Raw genomic sequence first — 17,826 nt, 5'->3', positions numbered from 1 at the left:
CTTGCACTCTGCAGTAAGTGAGATGACCTTCCTGGTGTCAAATAGTTGAAGAAGAAAATAGGTCAAATATATGCAAATATATTTCCTTTTTTAAAGTCTCTAGTTGTATATATTCATTCGTGTATTTTCTGACTGGTCATTTAATAGTACAAAGCATTCTGAAGCAATATTTGTTTATGTACTAACAACTCTGCTAGTCTTCAGATTAAAATGTTTTGACAAACAATACAGAATGAATAACTGTTGCAAGCATTTGGTTTGCAAGTGTTAAGGGAATGTAGTCCATAAAACAATCCAGGTAAAAGAAATGATGTATGGGAGTTTTATGTAGCAATGATTTCTGTTCTTTCCACTTCTCTACTGATGAACTCCAATCAATGCCAGTGGTTTATTTAAACCACATTGACTATTTTGGATCATCACATGTCTCACAAGGAAGGTGTCAGAATTTAAAGAACAAGATGGCAGCCACATTCAGAAATGGTAATCACCTCCTGAAGTGATTCGAGGAACAACGGCAGCATAATTATTTGGTTGATCTTGAAATACATATTAACTGGCACAAAGAGAGGCGGAGAAGGGACACAGGGAGACTTGCATCATCTTAAATTAAATGTTTTATTATTTTTTCAGACAAACTGTGGAGCCATGGTTCATTGTCACCATGGCTCCATCTCACCAGTTGCTTGGCAACCAACTCCTCATTGGAACTGATGCAACTACTCATGACTTCATAATTACAGGCTCTTTATCAGTAGTTGCTAAAAACAAAAAGACAATAGGATTGCACGATAAAATGATCTAATGAAGCTGGATTACAAAGGAATGAATTTGATATCTGTAGCTTATGTTAAAAAACATGCATGTTAAAGCTGCTGTTTCGGTCAGTTTCTAGCATTTGCATGTGTGTGTGGTTCTTTGTGTTTGATCTGTTGGTGGCCAAGTAAGTGATTCCTCCAGCCAGGTGTTGGGTTCTCCCCCCTGGGGGAGGGCAGAGCTCCCGTATCAGAGGGGCTCTTCTGGGCACGAGGGAGAGCCAAGGAATTCACGAAAAGGCCTGCAAGGTAATTAAACCTCTGTGAACAATTTGAGATGTGAAAATGTGAAAGGTTCTCAAATGTGGTTTGAGAATTCATGCCTGGGATTTGGGGGTTCAACTTAAATTGAGCTGACAGGTGGGGAAAGAAACCTTTCAAAAATAACAATTATGTCCTCTTAGGTCCCATTACAAAGGCTTCCGTGTAATTATTTAACGTCAGTGCAGTCTCATTAATGCATGCAGTGACCTTCACTGTGATTCTGGCAGCCGAGGGACTGTGATTATGACTAAATCTGTGATCATCATTTCATATTCCTACAAGATGAATGCGAACTTTTAATTGTAACCTTAAATGTCTAACAAAAGAGGAGAATTAAGGCCTTCATTAAGAGTTTAATGACAAAAGATAATAATTGGGTTTTAAAGAAAAGTCATTATGGAATAAAATGGAAGCCAAACCCTCGGCTTATTATCTCTCTAAGCACATTTTCAGAAATGGCATTTATTTTGTATTCAATTTATATCAGTGTTGAACTTAATGCATTGTTTATAATTATCTTTCAGGCTTTCAAGTGTGCTAAAGTGAAAGCAGTGTTGTAAGACTGATAACTGAGTTTAATAAGGATGGATGCTACTTTTGAATAACTAGGCCTGGTTTTCTCACCCAGGTTTGGTCTCTTGCAGGACGAGTCTCTCTGGCTGGAGTCGGAGGACGCTGATGTGCTCTCTGTGGAGCTGGACTTCACAGAATCCACCGATGGTACTGGCGCTTTTGGAGGATTTGATTTGGGTTTGGCCGTCACTCCAACTGATCCCGAGTTGCTGTAGTCTGGATGACAACACCAATAACAGGTCATTAAAGCCATGAGTTGCCTTTCGTGTAATTTATTAACCTAATAAGAGGAACTGTGCTTTCACAAACACAGTGACAGTACAATGTTTCTTCAAGTCACCAAAAATGTAACTTCAGTGATGATCTTTCCTTCCTGCAGCGGTCATACTATACAACCAGCACAGCCCCTAGTTGACCACACACACACACACACACACACACACACACACACACACACACACACACACACACACTATACATCACCCCTTGCTGCTGAATACCAACAAACTATATATAAATGCCGTTAATAACTGTAATATATACCTGGCTTCTAGCTAAATCCTTAGAACTGTTACAAGGTATGCATTTTAAATTATGTAACTTTTTATTTTGTATTATATCATAAATTAGTACTTTTTTTGTGGCTCTTTTTCCTGCTGTAACTACGCAAATGTCCCCTCCGTGGGACTAATAAAGGTGTTCTGATTCTGAATCAAAATCAAGCTATGTTTGGCTGCCGTACCAGAATACTCATCAAGTCGAAAACGTCCAAAGCAGAGGTGAATCCTCCACTGTTTCCTGACATTTTCCTTCATCAGACAGTGGAATAGGAAGATGAAAAGTCCTGGAAAATACATAAAAGAAAGATAAGGTCATGATGAGCTTAGAAGGACAGTATTGGATCTTTGGTGGGTCTTTTGGCCCTGAGCAGTTATTTGTAGTGTCGATCGAGCAAGCCATTTCTATCCCAGAAGTGAGAAGTTGAAAGGGTTTCTTTGCGTCACTCTCAGACATAAAAGAAAGCAATATAACAAAGGCCAGCCAAGGTAACGGCAGTTGTGAAATAGTTGCATCATTCAGCCTCTGTTGAATGAACTTCTTTATTTTGTTGGTTTCTGTTGAACTGTGAACATGAGGAGGGATGTTGACGAAACCTGCGTATGTGTTTAGTAAACCTTCCTCTTCAACAATGTGTTAACCAACATGTCTTTCTATTCTTGTGCATTGGTCTTTACATGCTGCACACTTAGATATTATCCAGCATGGTTTTCATTGATTGTAGAACAATTGAAACCACAACCTTGCAGGGTGTTGAGTCCAGCGAAAAGGTAGAGCAGAACTACTCTGGCTGGTCCCACCGTGAAGAAGCCAACAGTCCAGGTGAGTCCCAGTAACAGAGTTATACTGGCCACTCCCTTCAGGTCGTGCATGAGTCCGCTGCGAATCCCAGCCGGCCTGTTGACTCGCATGTGACGAATCTGGATCAGAACCACGACAAAAACCTACAAGGAGATTCAAAGAAAGATCTCGTTAAATACAGGAAAACAATAGAATTTAAGATAAGTGCCCTCAAAAATGAAAAGAAAAAAGGGAATTAGGAGAATACTGTGATACATTTACCATTTAAGATGTGGGCATAGGCCATTCTTTAAAGTGGACCTATCATGCTACACTGAACAAAAATATAAACGCAACACTTTAGTTTTTGTTCCCATTTTTCATGAGATGAACTCAAAGATCTAAAACATTTTCTACATACACAAAATAACCATTTCTCTCAAATATTGTTCACAAATCTGAAAAGATCTGTGATCGTGAGCACTTCTCCTTTGCTGAGATAATCCATCCCACCTCACAGGTGTGGCATATCAAGATGCTGATTAGACAGTATGATTATTGCACAGGTGTGCCTTAGGCTGGCCACAATAAAAGGCCACTCTGAAATGTGCATTTTTGCTTTATTGGGGGGGTCTGGGGGGGTCCGAAAACCAGTCGGTATCTGGTGTTAGGATTAGGGTTAGGGTAATGTTGTGAATCGAGTGGCCTGTATTCATCGTCCATAACATACGCCTGCCCATACCATAACCCCACCACCACCATGGGCCACTCGATTCACAACATTACCCTAACCCTACCCCTAACCCTACCCCTCACACCAGATACTGACTGGTTTTCGGACCCCCCCAGACCCCCCCAATAAAGCAAAACTGCACGTTTCAGAGTGGCCTTTTATTGTGGCCAGCCTAAGGCACACCTGTGCAATAATCATACTGTCTAATCAGCATCTTGATATGCCACACCTCTGAGGTGGGATGGATTATCTCGGCAAAGGAGAAGTGCTCACTATCACAGATTTTTTCAGATTTGTGAACAATATTTGAGAGAAATGGTTATTTTGTGTATGTAGAAAATCTTTTAGATCTTTGAGTTCATCTCATGAAAAATGGGAGCAAAAACAAAAGTGTTGCGTTTATATTTTTGTTCAGTGTATATTTGAATAATATAGTGTAGGACCATACCTATATAAGGCATATTTATACTTTTTATTTTTCAAAATACCAAACAGATCATGCATTTTAGCCATTCCTCATTTCGCTCAATTTAACACTGTCTTTGCATGGGCTGATTCTGTGAGCACAGCACCATCTACAGGCCTGGCATATGTACTACAGCGTCTCCAGCGCTTTCCAAACGGCAATGTCTGTCTCCTCCTGATTGGTGGAGTTGGCCCAATAGCCGTAGCGCCACTTCTGTGACATCATAGAAGTGTTCAATTCTCGATCAGTCTGTATCAGATCCGGTGCAGCCTCTTTTTAAGAGATTTGGGTATGGAGGAAAGTAGAGAGGGTTGTGTTTTCTGACACTTGGTGAGTTCCCTGGAACACCGGGGACACATATTCATGTATAAAAGACGTACAAAAGTGCATTTTGCATGATGGGTCACCTTTAAGTTTGAGCATCTTGACAACAATTTGGCAAATGTTATAACTATTTACCGCAATGTTGAAGAGAAAGACCAGCGCGGCATAAGCGACCACGGACACGTAAAATGTCAGATCGTCCTGGAGCCAACAGCTGAGGGATGGAAACAAGTAGGAACGATTTAGAGGCTATCAAACCGCTAATTCAAGTTTTGATATCAATTTCCGTTTTTAGTTTGACTTTATTAAGACCAGCTTGATATGTCTGTCACTGTTGGTGACAATAATACAAAAATATCATCTTAATAATGTATTTATACTCTTGTTTAATAATTGAGAAAATCCAGTCAAGTTTGAAGTTTGCTTGACACAAGATTTAAAAATTCTGTCTATTTCAGTCTCACAGCTGATTGAAACCCCTGTGTTTCAAATATGCCTCAGGACATGAATAATTAATTTAGGATAAACTCACAAGTTGTCAGAGTTGTCTAGAGTTGGCTTCAGGCTTTGTTGACCGTGTGTGTAGAGATGACTGCCGTAGGCCTCTCTGTTCACGATAAGCACCAGGATGCAGATAACCAGAGGAATCCCTGGAGGGACAATTTAAATTCATTTATAGCAAATAATAATTTTGATTTATTTTTAGGGTTGTCACAATGTTCTGGGCAGCAACAAAATGTTATGTCTGTCAGGTGAACAAACGACTCACCCCACCCCAGAGAGCAGAACTTTAGGATGTAAGAGGGCACGTAGACGTTGAAGACTTTGACGAGTGCAAAGTACATGTTAACGGCCTCTAACCCCATCCAGGTGAATGATGCAAGGAGGAAGTAATGCATTGTGGTTGCTACAGCCACGCAGAGACCGTACAGACCCCAGGAGGACAGCCACGAGTTGACCAGAAACACCAGGTTCAAGCCCAGCAGCGCCAGGGAGAGGTGGATCAGGATCTGAGAGGGGTAGTCCCGACGAAGCTTCCTGAGACGGAGATAAGGGGAGGAAACGAAAGGTAAGACAGAGAAACATCACAACATTTAAGTGGTTATTTGGTTACGCTTAAATTATATTATTGTTATTCATTTAGGACACACGGTTGGTTATTATTTTCTCTTTATTTATGCTACACACTACACAAAGGCTAAACAAAAGTCTAGTAGGAACAAGCTGATAGTTTGTATCCCTCCTTTACAATCAAACAAACAAACAAACAAACAGAAACCAATTTGCAAACATGACCTCCCTGGTGGAGGTTTTAACAACTCAGAGGTTTGAGTCTCACTCGAAAGCTGTGTAGGTGAGAACAGTGATTCCCAAAAACACTGAGGAGACTCCACATCCAACGTAAGTGATGATGGTGAGGATCCGCTCATTAACCGGGTCCAACGGAGTCCTGGAGACGTCCTACACACACACACACACACACACACACACACACACACACACACACACACACACACACACACACACACACACACACACACACACACACACACACACACACACACACACACACACACACACACACACACACACACACACACACACACACACACACACACACACACACACACACACACACACACACACACACACAGCAAGGCTTTATGAGCAAGAGTGTATTCATTCGTCTCATGTATCACAAATAACTAACAGTAATTGCTTTTGTGTCTGATACAAAGTATGTGACGTGAACAACTCTCAAATGATTAGCTTACTAAAGCACTCAAATGTGAAAAATGGTTGCGAAAATATGAATGAGTGTGAATTGCTGTCACAATAGGAGATATATCCATGATATTGTTGCAGTTTTGCAGTACATTTGTCAGCATTTATAGGTTTCACAAGCCTTAGCAATCATTATTTAATAGATTGATTGCATTTGATTATTTCAAAGTTATATGCTCAAGGTTGTGATCAATTACAATGCCATTTGCCTTTTTGTGAAAGTACTCTAGAACAGTAAGCAGGTCCTACAATGACTTTGTCTAATCAAAAAAGAATTTGGGTCAAACTTTACTTGACAGTAGTTAATTTGTATTGTGCTTTGAGCGCCCTCTGCTGGTAAAATCGGAGTCTAACCACCTACCCCTTCTCTAAGACTCCATCTATTAATACTGCTACCATTCCCCAAACTCATAAGCATGCTAAAGTCACTGTGGAGCCAACATTTATCCAGGAAAGAAATATAATAAACGTATACCAGAAGAACTCCGAAGTGTGTGAGATGATCACACAGGCACGTTGTGTACTGAGAGCTGCTGTTGTCTTTCCTGCAGCCTTCATCATCCCAGCCTCCGTGTCCATCTATGTGATGACACAGACATTCAGTACCACACAGTCCATCCCGCAAGTGCAGTGAGGATTTCAATCAGGACCTACTGTTTTTATTGAAGTTCCAGTACACGCACTGCACGTCCCTGTGAAGCTTCAACAGAGATGGGAATGAAATGGTTTTGTTAATCAAATGTGTTCAATCACTACATAAACAGCAGTGGTAACTCTGTATCAGATGTTATTTGTATAGCCTTGTTTTTAGTGGGCCGTTGATCCTACTGTGTTGGGTATTAGATGGTAGAGCATGACTTCCACGTCTTCATCCAGGTCTTTGATTGGAGCGCTGGCGTTGGTCACACTGGCTGAAACCACAAAGGTGTTGAGGACGTGCCCCTGTTGGCTGTTCTGAAGAAAAGAATGAAATGTGTATGCAAGTTGGATTTTTTTTATATATATAACAGAGTCTACCCAGTATATTTAAAACATTGAGGGTTTCAAATAAATGTTTTATTGGAATTGTATGTGTTATATTTAATTGTATATTATTATTTATTACCTTGAAGAGCATTGGGATGCCGAAGAACTGAAACTTGACTCTGGGTGGGCTCTGGGTGGAGCTGTTCTCTGGGAAGCTGTGCTGCAGGACGGACGGCAGGGAGATGAAAGCCACTGTTTGGTTGAAGGGATAGCTGTTGATGAAGATCTACACAGAAATAAAAAAAACGTTTAATGCTCTTTTTAAGCTCAGACACAGCCTGCCTTCATAAAAAAAACAACAGTCAAAGCAATTACTGACTATGGCTGGGCTTCATCATTTGAATTATACTTTCATGAAGAGTATATTCATTCAAATCAAGAGATTGATCCGTTTATATATACCTTATAGTTTTGTTCTATTGAATGGATTCTGGAAATCAGTTGGCTTTACCAATCCATAGAGGACATTTGTAGGTCTTGTTGTCACTTTACTAACCTCAGGCTTTTTGCCTGCGCGGTCAGATGACACTCCGAAAGTTAAACTGCTGAACTCTCCAGGAACTACATCCACCACTGAGATAGCAATGGAGGGGGCAGTCAGGGTGAAGGAGCCCTCGTAGCCCATCATCCTGTCTCCCACTGCCTCTGTGATGTTGAGGATCCTGAGGAGGAAACGGTAAGGAAGCTGATTAGACGTCAAACAGCAAATCTGAGCCAGTCCCTTCAGTTTTCCCTCCTTACATGTTAGTAAAAGGCACCAGGTTGCTGTCAGACTCCAGTATGTCAGAGATGATGTTGATGAGAGCTTGGCCCAGGCATGGTGTGACCCTGCTGAGGTTCACAATGTCCTCCAGCTTGTTGAGGACTGTGGCCACCTCCTGGTAGTTCAATGTGGAGTGGTCGCTCAATAAATCCTCAATCATCTCCACCACATCCAGTGCATTTTCTGCAGATGAGTTATACAACATGTGATGATTTTACTTTTAAAAAATCCTGGTATTTACAGTGATTGGTTGTTATGGGGATTTAAATGTACAAAACAGGTATGAACTTAGCAACATTGACTATGTTTGCATGCCAGGAACACTCAACAAAATGTGCCAACATGACAGTATCCCTGGTGTCACTGCCATCTGGTAAATGGCATTCTGTTTGGATTTTCCCTTTTAGACCTTATTCCTAGTGTCGTTTTCTCTGCTTAAGACATCCTATTAATTGGAATATTATCTATAATATTTCTGGAATACCTATTTTAGTTATCTGCATAAAGAATTTTGTATCTCTTTTGGAATAAGGACAAGAAAAAACGAATATTTTCTGCAATAAACCAAGTCACTGTAACATTCCTCTAATCCATCTGTCTTTAGGCAACTAAATACAGTATGTGATTATGGATTTTTTGGATCTTTGGCATTACATTTTGAAACATACATTTGAGATTGAATATGTATAAGCTGACCGATAGAACATGAGACAGGCAAATAAGTAAAAAGTGTCCCACAGACCAGCAGTGACTTCAACATGATTCAGATCAGGGATGGTCTCCACCACCAGACCACAGTCCTCCAGGTCTGAGACCAGCCAGCGAGTGCTGAGGCACAGTTTGCTGTCAGACAAACAGGTGGAGAGAGGGCTTTAAAAAAACACAATGTTATGGTACTTTTTTCTATATATGTTCTAGAATATATCCATATTTGCATAAGACAGATTTTAGACAGCTGGGAGGTTGTTGATCCTGGGAATTACACATTGATTAACTCGGTCATTAGTAACACCCACCTGCTGATTAATGATTTTACAACCTAGCCTCTTACAGCTTATGAGCAGCCATTAATAAACATTGTCAACAAACAGAAAGGGCCCTAAACACAGTGAGAGGCAGATAAAAAGATATACCAACGGATGTAATCAATAGTGAAATAGGCCTGCAGTCACTCGTGGGTTAGAGTCATGTGGACAAAGCAAACCAGCTAAACACATTTAGCCTTTTCTCAGCGTGCCTGCATGATAACAATGACAATTAGTCAGAGACCAAAGATGTCTTTCCTTTACTTTTATTGTACTACCAACAGTGCTGAGACAAAATAAATTACATTTGAAATGAAACCAAATAGACAGAAGCCGCCAAAGGAGCATATCGTCACCTCATGATTATAACTGGTAATGGCTCGGTATCAGAGATTAATCAACTGTCTTAGCGCTCACCATTGTCGTGTGGCGTGGCTTAGAGGGTTTTTTGGGCACGGCTGAGATGCATTTTTTCCTCCTGGAGTGTCGGGCCACACAAACAGGCCTTTCATCGTCAGGTAGGTTTCTGCGTTGCACTTAGTTATCACTACAACAGAGAGACAGAGAAGGAGAGGAAAGTCTTTTCTTATAGAATGTATTAACGATTGTGTTTAGTAATTGTATTCCTCTTTTAAACGATACGCTCTGTAACCTTTACTGAACCTCACTCACATATGCGGCTTATCTGTATGTCCTCAGTTGCTATGGAGATCAATCCGTTGTTGTAGGGTGTCAGCAGTAGGTGTCGTATCTGCATTTTTGTTTCCTGTGTGTCCAACTGCGACATCATGACCAAAACCTGGGAAATACAGCTCTCTCTGCAGACAGTAGAAGTTAAATGTGAACGCTCTTTTGGTCCTATTATGATTTCTCCTGTAGTAAAACATTCCGGTTACATTTGGTGTATAAATCCTTACAATTAATTGAAAATCTAAATTGAACCACACAAATTAGGATGCAGGGTGAGAAAGAAAGCACTGATACAGTGTAGTGATCAACTCATTGTATATCTTCCACCACATTTACTGTATTCCTTTTCCTTTGGTTTAATTTGTCCAAAATATAGGTGACATTTTGGAGAGCCTTAATATCCATACCTTGAAATGCTGGGCCCAAGCACCTGGAAAAGAATACACATATTTACACAGCTTTAAAAACAAATAGCAGTTCAAGACAGAACATACAATGGTTACACAAATGTTAATAATTGCACATTCGTTAAATAAATTCCACCCTGCGTAGTACCAATTGTAAAATCAGGCTTCAAATCCTGTGAAATGTATTCATCTTGCTATACAGTATTTGTTCTCATTTATCTCATTGTCTTGCTACATTTTTCTAAATTGATACCTTTTTAGGATAGAGAAAACGATTTCAAATATCAAGTTTGCCTACCAGCATATTTCTGTAGTTCTTATATAGAAATAGTCTCAAAAATCATGCAAAAGATGTCATATATTTAAAGTTTTAATTGTGACTAGATCTTTTTATGGTTACTTACTTTGTTAGCAGTGGATTGCAGTTTATCCTGTTCCCTGAAAGTGAAATCAGTGATTTACATTTTTCTGGAAATAGGATGTTGAGTTCATGTTCTGGCAGCTACTGTACATCCCATACTGTACCTTTGAGTTTTGGGGAGCAGCTGGAGGTCAAGCACCATCATCATGTCATCTGGTAGACTGGAGTTAAGCTGTGGAGAGTCAAATGTCACATTAACAACTAATCAATATTACTCAGACCTGAAGAACTTTTTTATCATCAGACCTACCCAGGTGGAAACTGTCTGTCCTGGGTCAGAGCCTCCTGTTAGGGAAATGTTCATCTTAACCTCAAAATACAGCTCTGCAGAGGAGATCCAAGCAAAAGAAACAATTAGGTATCCTGTATGGTACAACTAATAAAATAATGTAATAATCCATACAAAACTGATAATCTGACTGACCAGAGACATTTGCCGAGGTCGTTGTATTCAAGGTTGTGACTGGAGCCGCAGTGGTAGGGACACTTGTGGGGGTGCTAGTGGTTTTAATGGATGTTGTGGTTTTAAATGTGGTGGTTGTGACTGAGGATTCGGTTACCTCTCCAGGAGGACTGGTGGTAACAGCGGAGAAACTTTCTAGAAACAGAGGAATGATAATTGTGAACCAGAAGGACTTGCAAAAAATCCACATGGGAGAGTGTGATTTCCTACCAACAGGTGTGGTGTGTATGCTGTCGCAGTCAGCCTGCAGCTGGAGTTTCTCACTGGGGTCGTGGTAGATGTCCCTCAGTTCTGTGGGGATCATATTTTTCACGGTTGCCACGTTCAGGCTGGGGATAACGTTGATATGAACCAGGCAGTCAAACCTGCAGGGGAGACATCGAGGGTTTATACTGTCCTCTGCTGCGGTGGTTAACCTATTTTAGGCTTTTGATCCCTTGAAATGAAGCAATGTCCATATGTTAAGGCCTTAGTTTGGACATCATTCACAAGCAGTTTAACCAATGAGTGTTCTTATTTTACTCATTGCAAGTACAGATTACTTTCTGCCTTGATTTACCGTTTTACTTCTCTTTAGTTTATTCTGCCTCACTGTATAAGATTCAGACCAGCAGATTTATTGAAATACAATTGTGATTAATTAAAAGTTTTAAGAAGCTATGGCAATTTAGATGAACTTAAAAGAAATATAATTACAATAATATGTTACGTTGCAGATAGATATATCGTATAATTAAAGGAACACTATTTGATATATAATTATATCCTGCCCCCTATAGTTGACCTTCTTAATGCCAAACCATTATCCGATTATATAATATTTAAAAAACAAATCATTGTGTTAAACAGTAACCCCCGACCATGTTACCTTTTTAAAGAGGGAGACCACCGCACCTGAAGAATAAAAGACACATAGATTTCAAAGGTTTACTAAATATCACCTCTGAGAAAATTCCTATATGCTTAGAGCCTAAGTGATAATGGAGTTTGGAGGGTAATACAAATATCATAGTTTTTAAATTACTTAATAACAATTTATTGGCCAATATTGCCTCATAGTGCAAATATGTGATTTGTTATATTTGGCAATATTAATGAAATTGAACTGAGAATTGGTCAACAAACCATCACTAGCACAGAGTGTCCGCGGGGTCTTAAAAAGTATTAGAAGTTGATAAATCAATTTAGCGAAAATTAAGGCTATTAAAAAGTATTAAACGGCATTTTCCAAGGTATTACATTTTGTAGCTTGTTTTCAATAAGTATCTAAATGGTCCAAAGAGGTTGTATTCTACAGTGTGCCTGAATGTAATCATTGCGTAGGTGTGTAGTGTGATTCTGTGGAGTTTATTTATGGCATCCCGTTGGGTTTGACGTCATCTGAACAGGACATCACACGCTCACTGCTTGATAGCGCGCAAAGGTCCGTTTACGCCGGTTGTTAAACAACATCGTTATGGGGAAATGCAAGTTTGCGTCCAAATGGTTGGAAGATAAGGAGGAAGGACAATCAATACTGTATATAGTAAATGTGAGGTAAAGTGTGTCGCCAATGTAACCGGTTAAAACTAGAAGTGGTGATGAGGTCTTAACAAAGGTCTTAAAGGGTATTACATTTGACTTCAGGATTTCTGCATATACCCTGTAGCACCACCAAAGAGCACATACAGTGTTCTAATGCATTTATCAATGTGTAGGCTTTAATGTGCTTCTTACCAACTTGTTTTCATTCACAAAGCTGTTGTTTTCCCTGGATCTGCGAAAAATATCACAAACACTCCCATTGGTTCCACCTCTCCGTCGTATACTATAAAATAGGGTTTCATTGACGGGACACAACATGACATTGGTAGATATTTGAATACAACATGCACTGAGACAACTCCAATCTTCTCATACCTGGGTACTTCGAACACGGACACTCTGTTTAGGAAGAAGGTGCTCGGCAGAACCGTTCTGAGCTGCAGGAACAACAACACCAAAGCAACAGTGAGAATAAACAGTAACGGTGTTAATAGTAAAGCATCTGGAATATCTGCAGGTCAGGTAGTCAAATATTTGTTTCTTTACCCAGGTATGTGCGATGTCTCTGGCCGTGTAGAGCTCTGTGTTGTTTTTCCCATCGAAGCGCATGATGAGAAACATCAGTCTCACTTCGTACACGGACCATTCTGCCAAAGAGAATACAAAACACCATTATGTAAATGTAGGTCAAGAAAAAGTAAAGGACAAACAGTAACTATTAAAACATATGCACAAGAGAATTATGAATATCAAGTATGGTTAAATATTCCAGTTGAATTACAACTTCCGAAGCAGAACTCAAGGCTGCAATAAATCGCTTATACTGAAACAATTGGTGCAGAACTACTTCTTCCCGTTATTGATAGTATCAACGGTATAAACTTTCCTGATATAACCTCTGTATTCAAATGAGTCAGATATGTATCTTTAGCCTGTAGATTGTCTTTGTTACCCTTTTTTTAATGTGGTGTACGTGACTGATCCTACTGAACTTAATTAATACTTTAATAAAATGAAAATGAAGATTTGTGTAATTCTGACAGGTTAATAGCTTTTTCTAATCATAGATTTCTAATCGGTGATTTACTTATTTAGTTAAAAAAGGTTAATGAATATCAGCATTTCAGGACTCGGAGGTTGAAAATGAGTGCAGGTTCCTGCCTAGCAGAGTGAAAATAACAACGTATGACAGCTGTATGATTAATGCTTCTGATTTGAGTGTTATTGATCACAGAATGGCTTGCATATTTACTTAACTGACAAAGAGACAGGGGGTCAATATTTAATCTGAGGGCTGAGGACACCCTGTAAACCAAAGGCAGCCACGGTTGGACGAAGCTGTAAAACGCTTGATGAAACTGAGAGGTGATTTACTGCATTAAAGTGAACCACTGTCTGTTGTAAACACTGTGGGACTCACCCAAGGGCGAAAATATCCATTTTGTTGCAACTTAACGTAGGGTTGATATCAATTCACACAAAACTGAAGAAACATATTTCAGTTAAAGCAGAGGACTCACCACACTCCAGGCTGGAATTTGAAAACACATCACAGACCGGGGTGTCCCAGTTGTCTCTCGCCCACTTCACAACGTCCCCCTCTGTGCATCTCAGTAATGTCACATCCTGTTTGTTGCGTTCTCGCCCCCACAGCCGAAACAGAGATAATTTGCCCACCAGAGCTGGAAATGTAGTACCGTTGACCACGCTGCGGGACGCACCGAGAGTAAGCGTCCCATTGGGGGACAGTTTGCGGGAACGGGAGGGAGTATCTACATCGTGAGAGAGGAGAAGAAAACAGAGTGCATCTAGCGTCCTGTCATGTAGGGTTGATGGAACACACTTGATGAAACTCTGTATACTAGCCGAAATCACTTGATTGGATATTAGAGTGTTAAAAAAGGGAAATCGGATATGAACCATTGGCCTAAACTATCTGTCAATGACTGTCCTTGAGGTTATATTGAGCTTTTAGACGTATGCTGTATCTGACATTGGAATTATAATTCCTGTTATTCTAAATACTCTAATTTAAGCTTTTGAAATTTAAGTGTTTGAATGGTGATTGGAAATTCCAAAATGCGGCTAAAAGTCGATTTTAGGGTGGGGTGAAAGTTTGAATAAAAAGAAGCAGCATTATTACCATTCAAGTCATATTGTGGGCTGTTTCTTTTTTCCTTTAGTGGCCTAAAGTATTCTTTAACAGTTTGAGCATGACAGTTTTAGATAGCTGGGGTAAGCCAAGTGCATTCAAACAATATCAATATTAACAGCTTAGTTGAGAGGGAAAGAGACGGTACTGGATCGGTATCGGCTGATCAAGGTTGTGTATCGTTAATGAATATGTTGTGTCAAGCCCTCCTTCCTTGTAACCCAGTTGTTTAATACTAAACCCACCTGTTCTGATTCTCTCCTGACGGCCATCAATGTACAGGGCCAGTCTGCCTTTATGTTTCCAGGTCAGGCACATTGAGTACCATCGTGACCTACAAAGGTTGATACTACGCGTAGTCGACCACTCCGATCCAAACAACCAGACCAATAAGCGACGCTCCTTCATCGCTAAGCCCAGCTCTGTCTGCACCTCAGGATGACTGTACATGAAGGCGGTCCATGAAGAGGCGGCCTCTTCGGTCTAGATAAGGTCGTTAAAAGATCATATTGTTATTCTAATATCGTGCCCCTCAAAGGTGTACCGTAGCAATGTAATTAGACTTATTTCATCGTCAGTACCTCAAAGTTTAGGTTCAGGCAGACGGTGAGCTCCTGCAGGGGGGGGATGGAGACCTGAGGCTTTAGTGTCCAGTTGCTGCACACGGTTGTGAATTGAACCACCTCCCCCCATAGACTGAGCCCAGAGACTGACAGAAAGGGAGAAAACACAGTGAATCATTAACGTGCAGCACATGAGATCTGTAGAGCAGCTGTGACGGTTTAAGTGTGTTATCTCTGAAGCGGCTTTTTGCCAAGCAGCTGTTTTTGATAAGAAAGAAGATGGGTAGAAAGACAATATATTTGGTTCTGCTGCATTGTGTTTGATCAGTACTGTTTCAAAATATAAATTTTTAGTTTGACATTGTTATACCAGTGCAATGTTAAGTCAGTACTGTTGATCTGTACACAGCTAGCTAGATTTTAATAAAACCTTGGAGTTTAAAGTCGGTATATATATTAACCCTGCAACAAACTATTATTTAAAAAAACAAGTAAGTGATTTGGTTGCTTTTATGATTTATTCCTTAATAATATAGGTTAAAAAATATTAAATAGCATTTTCCAGGGCCTACTTATTTGTGATTATTTTCATTTTACATTAATCTGCCAATTATTTTCAAAAAAAAAGTGATTCATCTTGAAATACTAAAAAGAAAAGTAGCAGTAAAAATGTCCATCCCAGTTTCTCAAAGTCCAAGCTGGTATCTTTTTAATGTATTGTCCTGTCAGACCTAAACCCATAGAAACTAAAGTAAATAAAAAAACAGGAAACAGCGAGTGTTTAACGTTTGCTTTAACTTCTCACATTGGCTTCAAGCTTTTGACCTTTCATACATGCACTATATGACCCTATACAGAAGTACATAGTTTGACTACTGTTTGCTTTAGATATTCCAGACATATTTACAATCCACACAGTCACTTTCACACGAATGCACATGTTGTAATCCAAAAGATAACAAACACTGAGTTTAGAGTGAGATACAGTCTTCTATCGCTGAAACAAGTCAAATTATTTCAATTGTCATTTCATTTAATCGTTTATTTAGCAGGGACAATGCACATTTAATGAACACTTAAAACAAAACAATGCAAATAGTGTAAATATGCCGGATTTTAGCTTGGAGCTCATTTCCATCCGCAGTCACTCACATAAAACATTTAAGAACATGACAATTATACCTATAGCAAAAACAAATACATGATATGCAAAAAGTGCAAAAGAGAAAGAGCAGCATACACAAGTATTTACCACAGGGCAGTACACTATAGCAGCAACGACATATAAAGTGCAAGAGGAGATACCCCTGTGTTAAAGTGCATTTAGCGGTGATCGCACGTCTGTTTGTTTCTAAACCATTCTTTGAGTTGACCTTTAAAAGTGTTCAAAGTGGGACAATCCCGTATCTCAGTTGGGAGGCTATTCAAGAATGAGCTGCCTTTAATGGAGAGGACATTTTGGTCCAAAAGTGGTCCGTCTACGGTGGACCTCAAAGTCTCCTCTGGTGTCTGACCTAGTGTAGCGTCCAGTGTGTTTTTTGTGGATGAATTCCCCTAAGGGAGGGGGGGGCCAGTCCATGTATCGTCTTATTCTTGTATAAGTATGTTTAAAATGATTATTAAATCTATTGTAATCCTCCCCGCCAACCTTTAGAAGTTTTAATCAATACATTACAAAATATTTATATACCGGTACCTGATTTTGATCGTCTTTTTAAAATAAGTGCTTTCAACCATGTGGGTATTACCCAAAAAAGAATCAATAATTTTGCAAGTATATCAAATTAAAATGTTACAATTTAGAGACATTAAAAACTGTTGTTGTATTTGTATTTTATGGGCGTGAATGCAGTTTATTTTCTATCATTTATCAAGTCAAATCTATTTCAAACATTGACCTACCTTGCTCCACAGTGTTCAGCAGAGACAGAGTGATAAACACATCCAGGAATCTTTGAAGGAAAGTCATCACAAATCTAGAAAGAAAAGAGGTTTGAACCCAATCAATATTTTCTTATATCTTAGTATCTTTGCATATTACGTGAATAAAGCAAGTTCAATTGTTAAAAATTGAGATATTTAAGACTATGCTCATTAATAATTCTACTACTTTTTGAGATTTCAAGTTTACATTTTCAAGATTTCCTCACCTAAACATTTAACAAGTGCAACACACTTGTCTTAAAACAATTTTCAAGCCTAGAGAACAATGAAGTACTTACCTGCATCAATGAAATAGCCCTGAGAGCAAAGGAGATCTCTAAATCCTGTTCCAGACTCTGGAGATGGAGCAGAGATTATACACGCTGCTTCAAAGCAGACGGATGAAGCACAAACATGTCTCTGCAAACAAGGAGGGTGTGTGTGTGTGTGTGTGTGTGTGTGTGTGTGTGTGTGTGTGTGTGTGTGTGTGTGTGTGTGTGTGTGTGTGTGTGTGTGTGTGTGTGTGTGTGTGTGTGTGTGTGTGTGTGTGTGTGTGTGTGTGTGTGTGTGT

General features: G+C 39.6%; 1 protein-coding gene across 1 annotated transcript; it reads right to left on the bottom strand.

The window, feature by feature from the left end:
• Positions 1–599: 599 nt before the first annotated feature.
• adgrg4b (adhesion G protein-coupled receptor G4b) lies at positions 600–17,686 on the bottom strand. The gene is made up of 32 exons (XM_079648177.1): positions 17,555–17,686; positions 17,235–17,308; positions 15,351–15,478; positions 15,015–15,252; positions 14,138–14,389; positions 13,164–13,264; positions 12,993–13,054; positions 12,810–12,849; positions 11,962–11,987; positions 11,304–11,458; positions 11,055–11,228; positions 10,881–10,954; positions 10,735–10,802; positions 10,614–10,647; positions 10,210–10,232; positions 9,785–9,930; positions 9,530–9,659; positions 8,830–8,930; positions 8,066–8,270; positions 7,821–7,986; positions 7,404–7,550; positions 7,127–7,252; positions 6,953–6,998; positions 6,774–6,877; positions 5,853–5,974; positions 5,283–5,551; positions 5,046–5,163; positions 4,649–4,727; positions 2,953–3,154; positions 2,395–2,496; positions 1,704–1,868; positions 600–1,057 (listed from the first exon to the last, which is right to left on the bottom strand). The coding sequence occupies exons 2-32, from the start codon at positions 17,299–17,301 to the stop codon at positions 885–887; spliced, it is 3,843 nt and encodes a 1,280-aa protein (XP_079504303.1). The 5' UTR covers positions 17,302–17,308; positions 17,555–17,686; the 3' UTR covers positions 600–884.
• Between the last annotated feature and the right edge of the window lie 140 nt (positions 17,687–17,826).

This window comes from Notothenia rossii (genome assembly GCF_949606895.1).
Source record: "Notothenia rossii genome assembly, chromosome: 9".
Taxonomy (NCBI): Eukaryota; Metazoa; Chordata; class Actinopteri; order Perciformes; family Nototheniidae; genus Notothenia; species Notothenia rossii.
Note: the sequence above shows the minus strand (reverse complement) of the source record. Positions and strands in the feature narration are given on the sequence as shown.

Excerpts from the sequence above, each read along its gene's own strand:
- adgrg4b (XM_079648177.1), bottom strand. The coding sequence starts at position 17,301 with ATGACTTTCCTTCAAAGATTCCTGGATGTGTTTATCACTCTGTCTCTG. Across the intron at positions 13,265-14,137 it reads AAATTCCAGCCTGGAGTGTG|AATGGTCCGTGTACGAAGTG; the intron begins GTGAGTCCTCTG and ends TCTCTTTGGCAG. Across the intron at positions 8,931-9,529 it reads AGCCACGCCACACGACAATG|CAAACTGTGCCTCAGCACTC; the intron begins GTGAGCGCTAAG and ends TTTGTCTGACAG.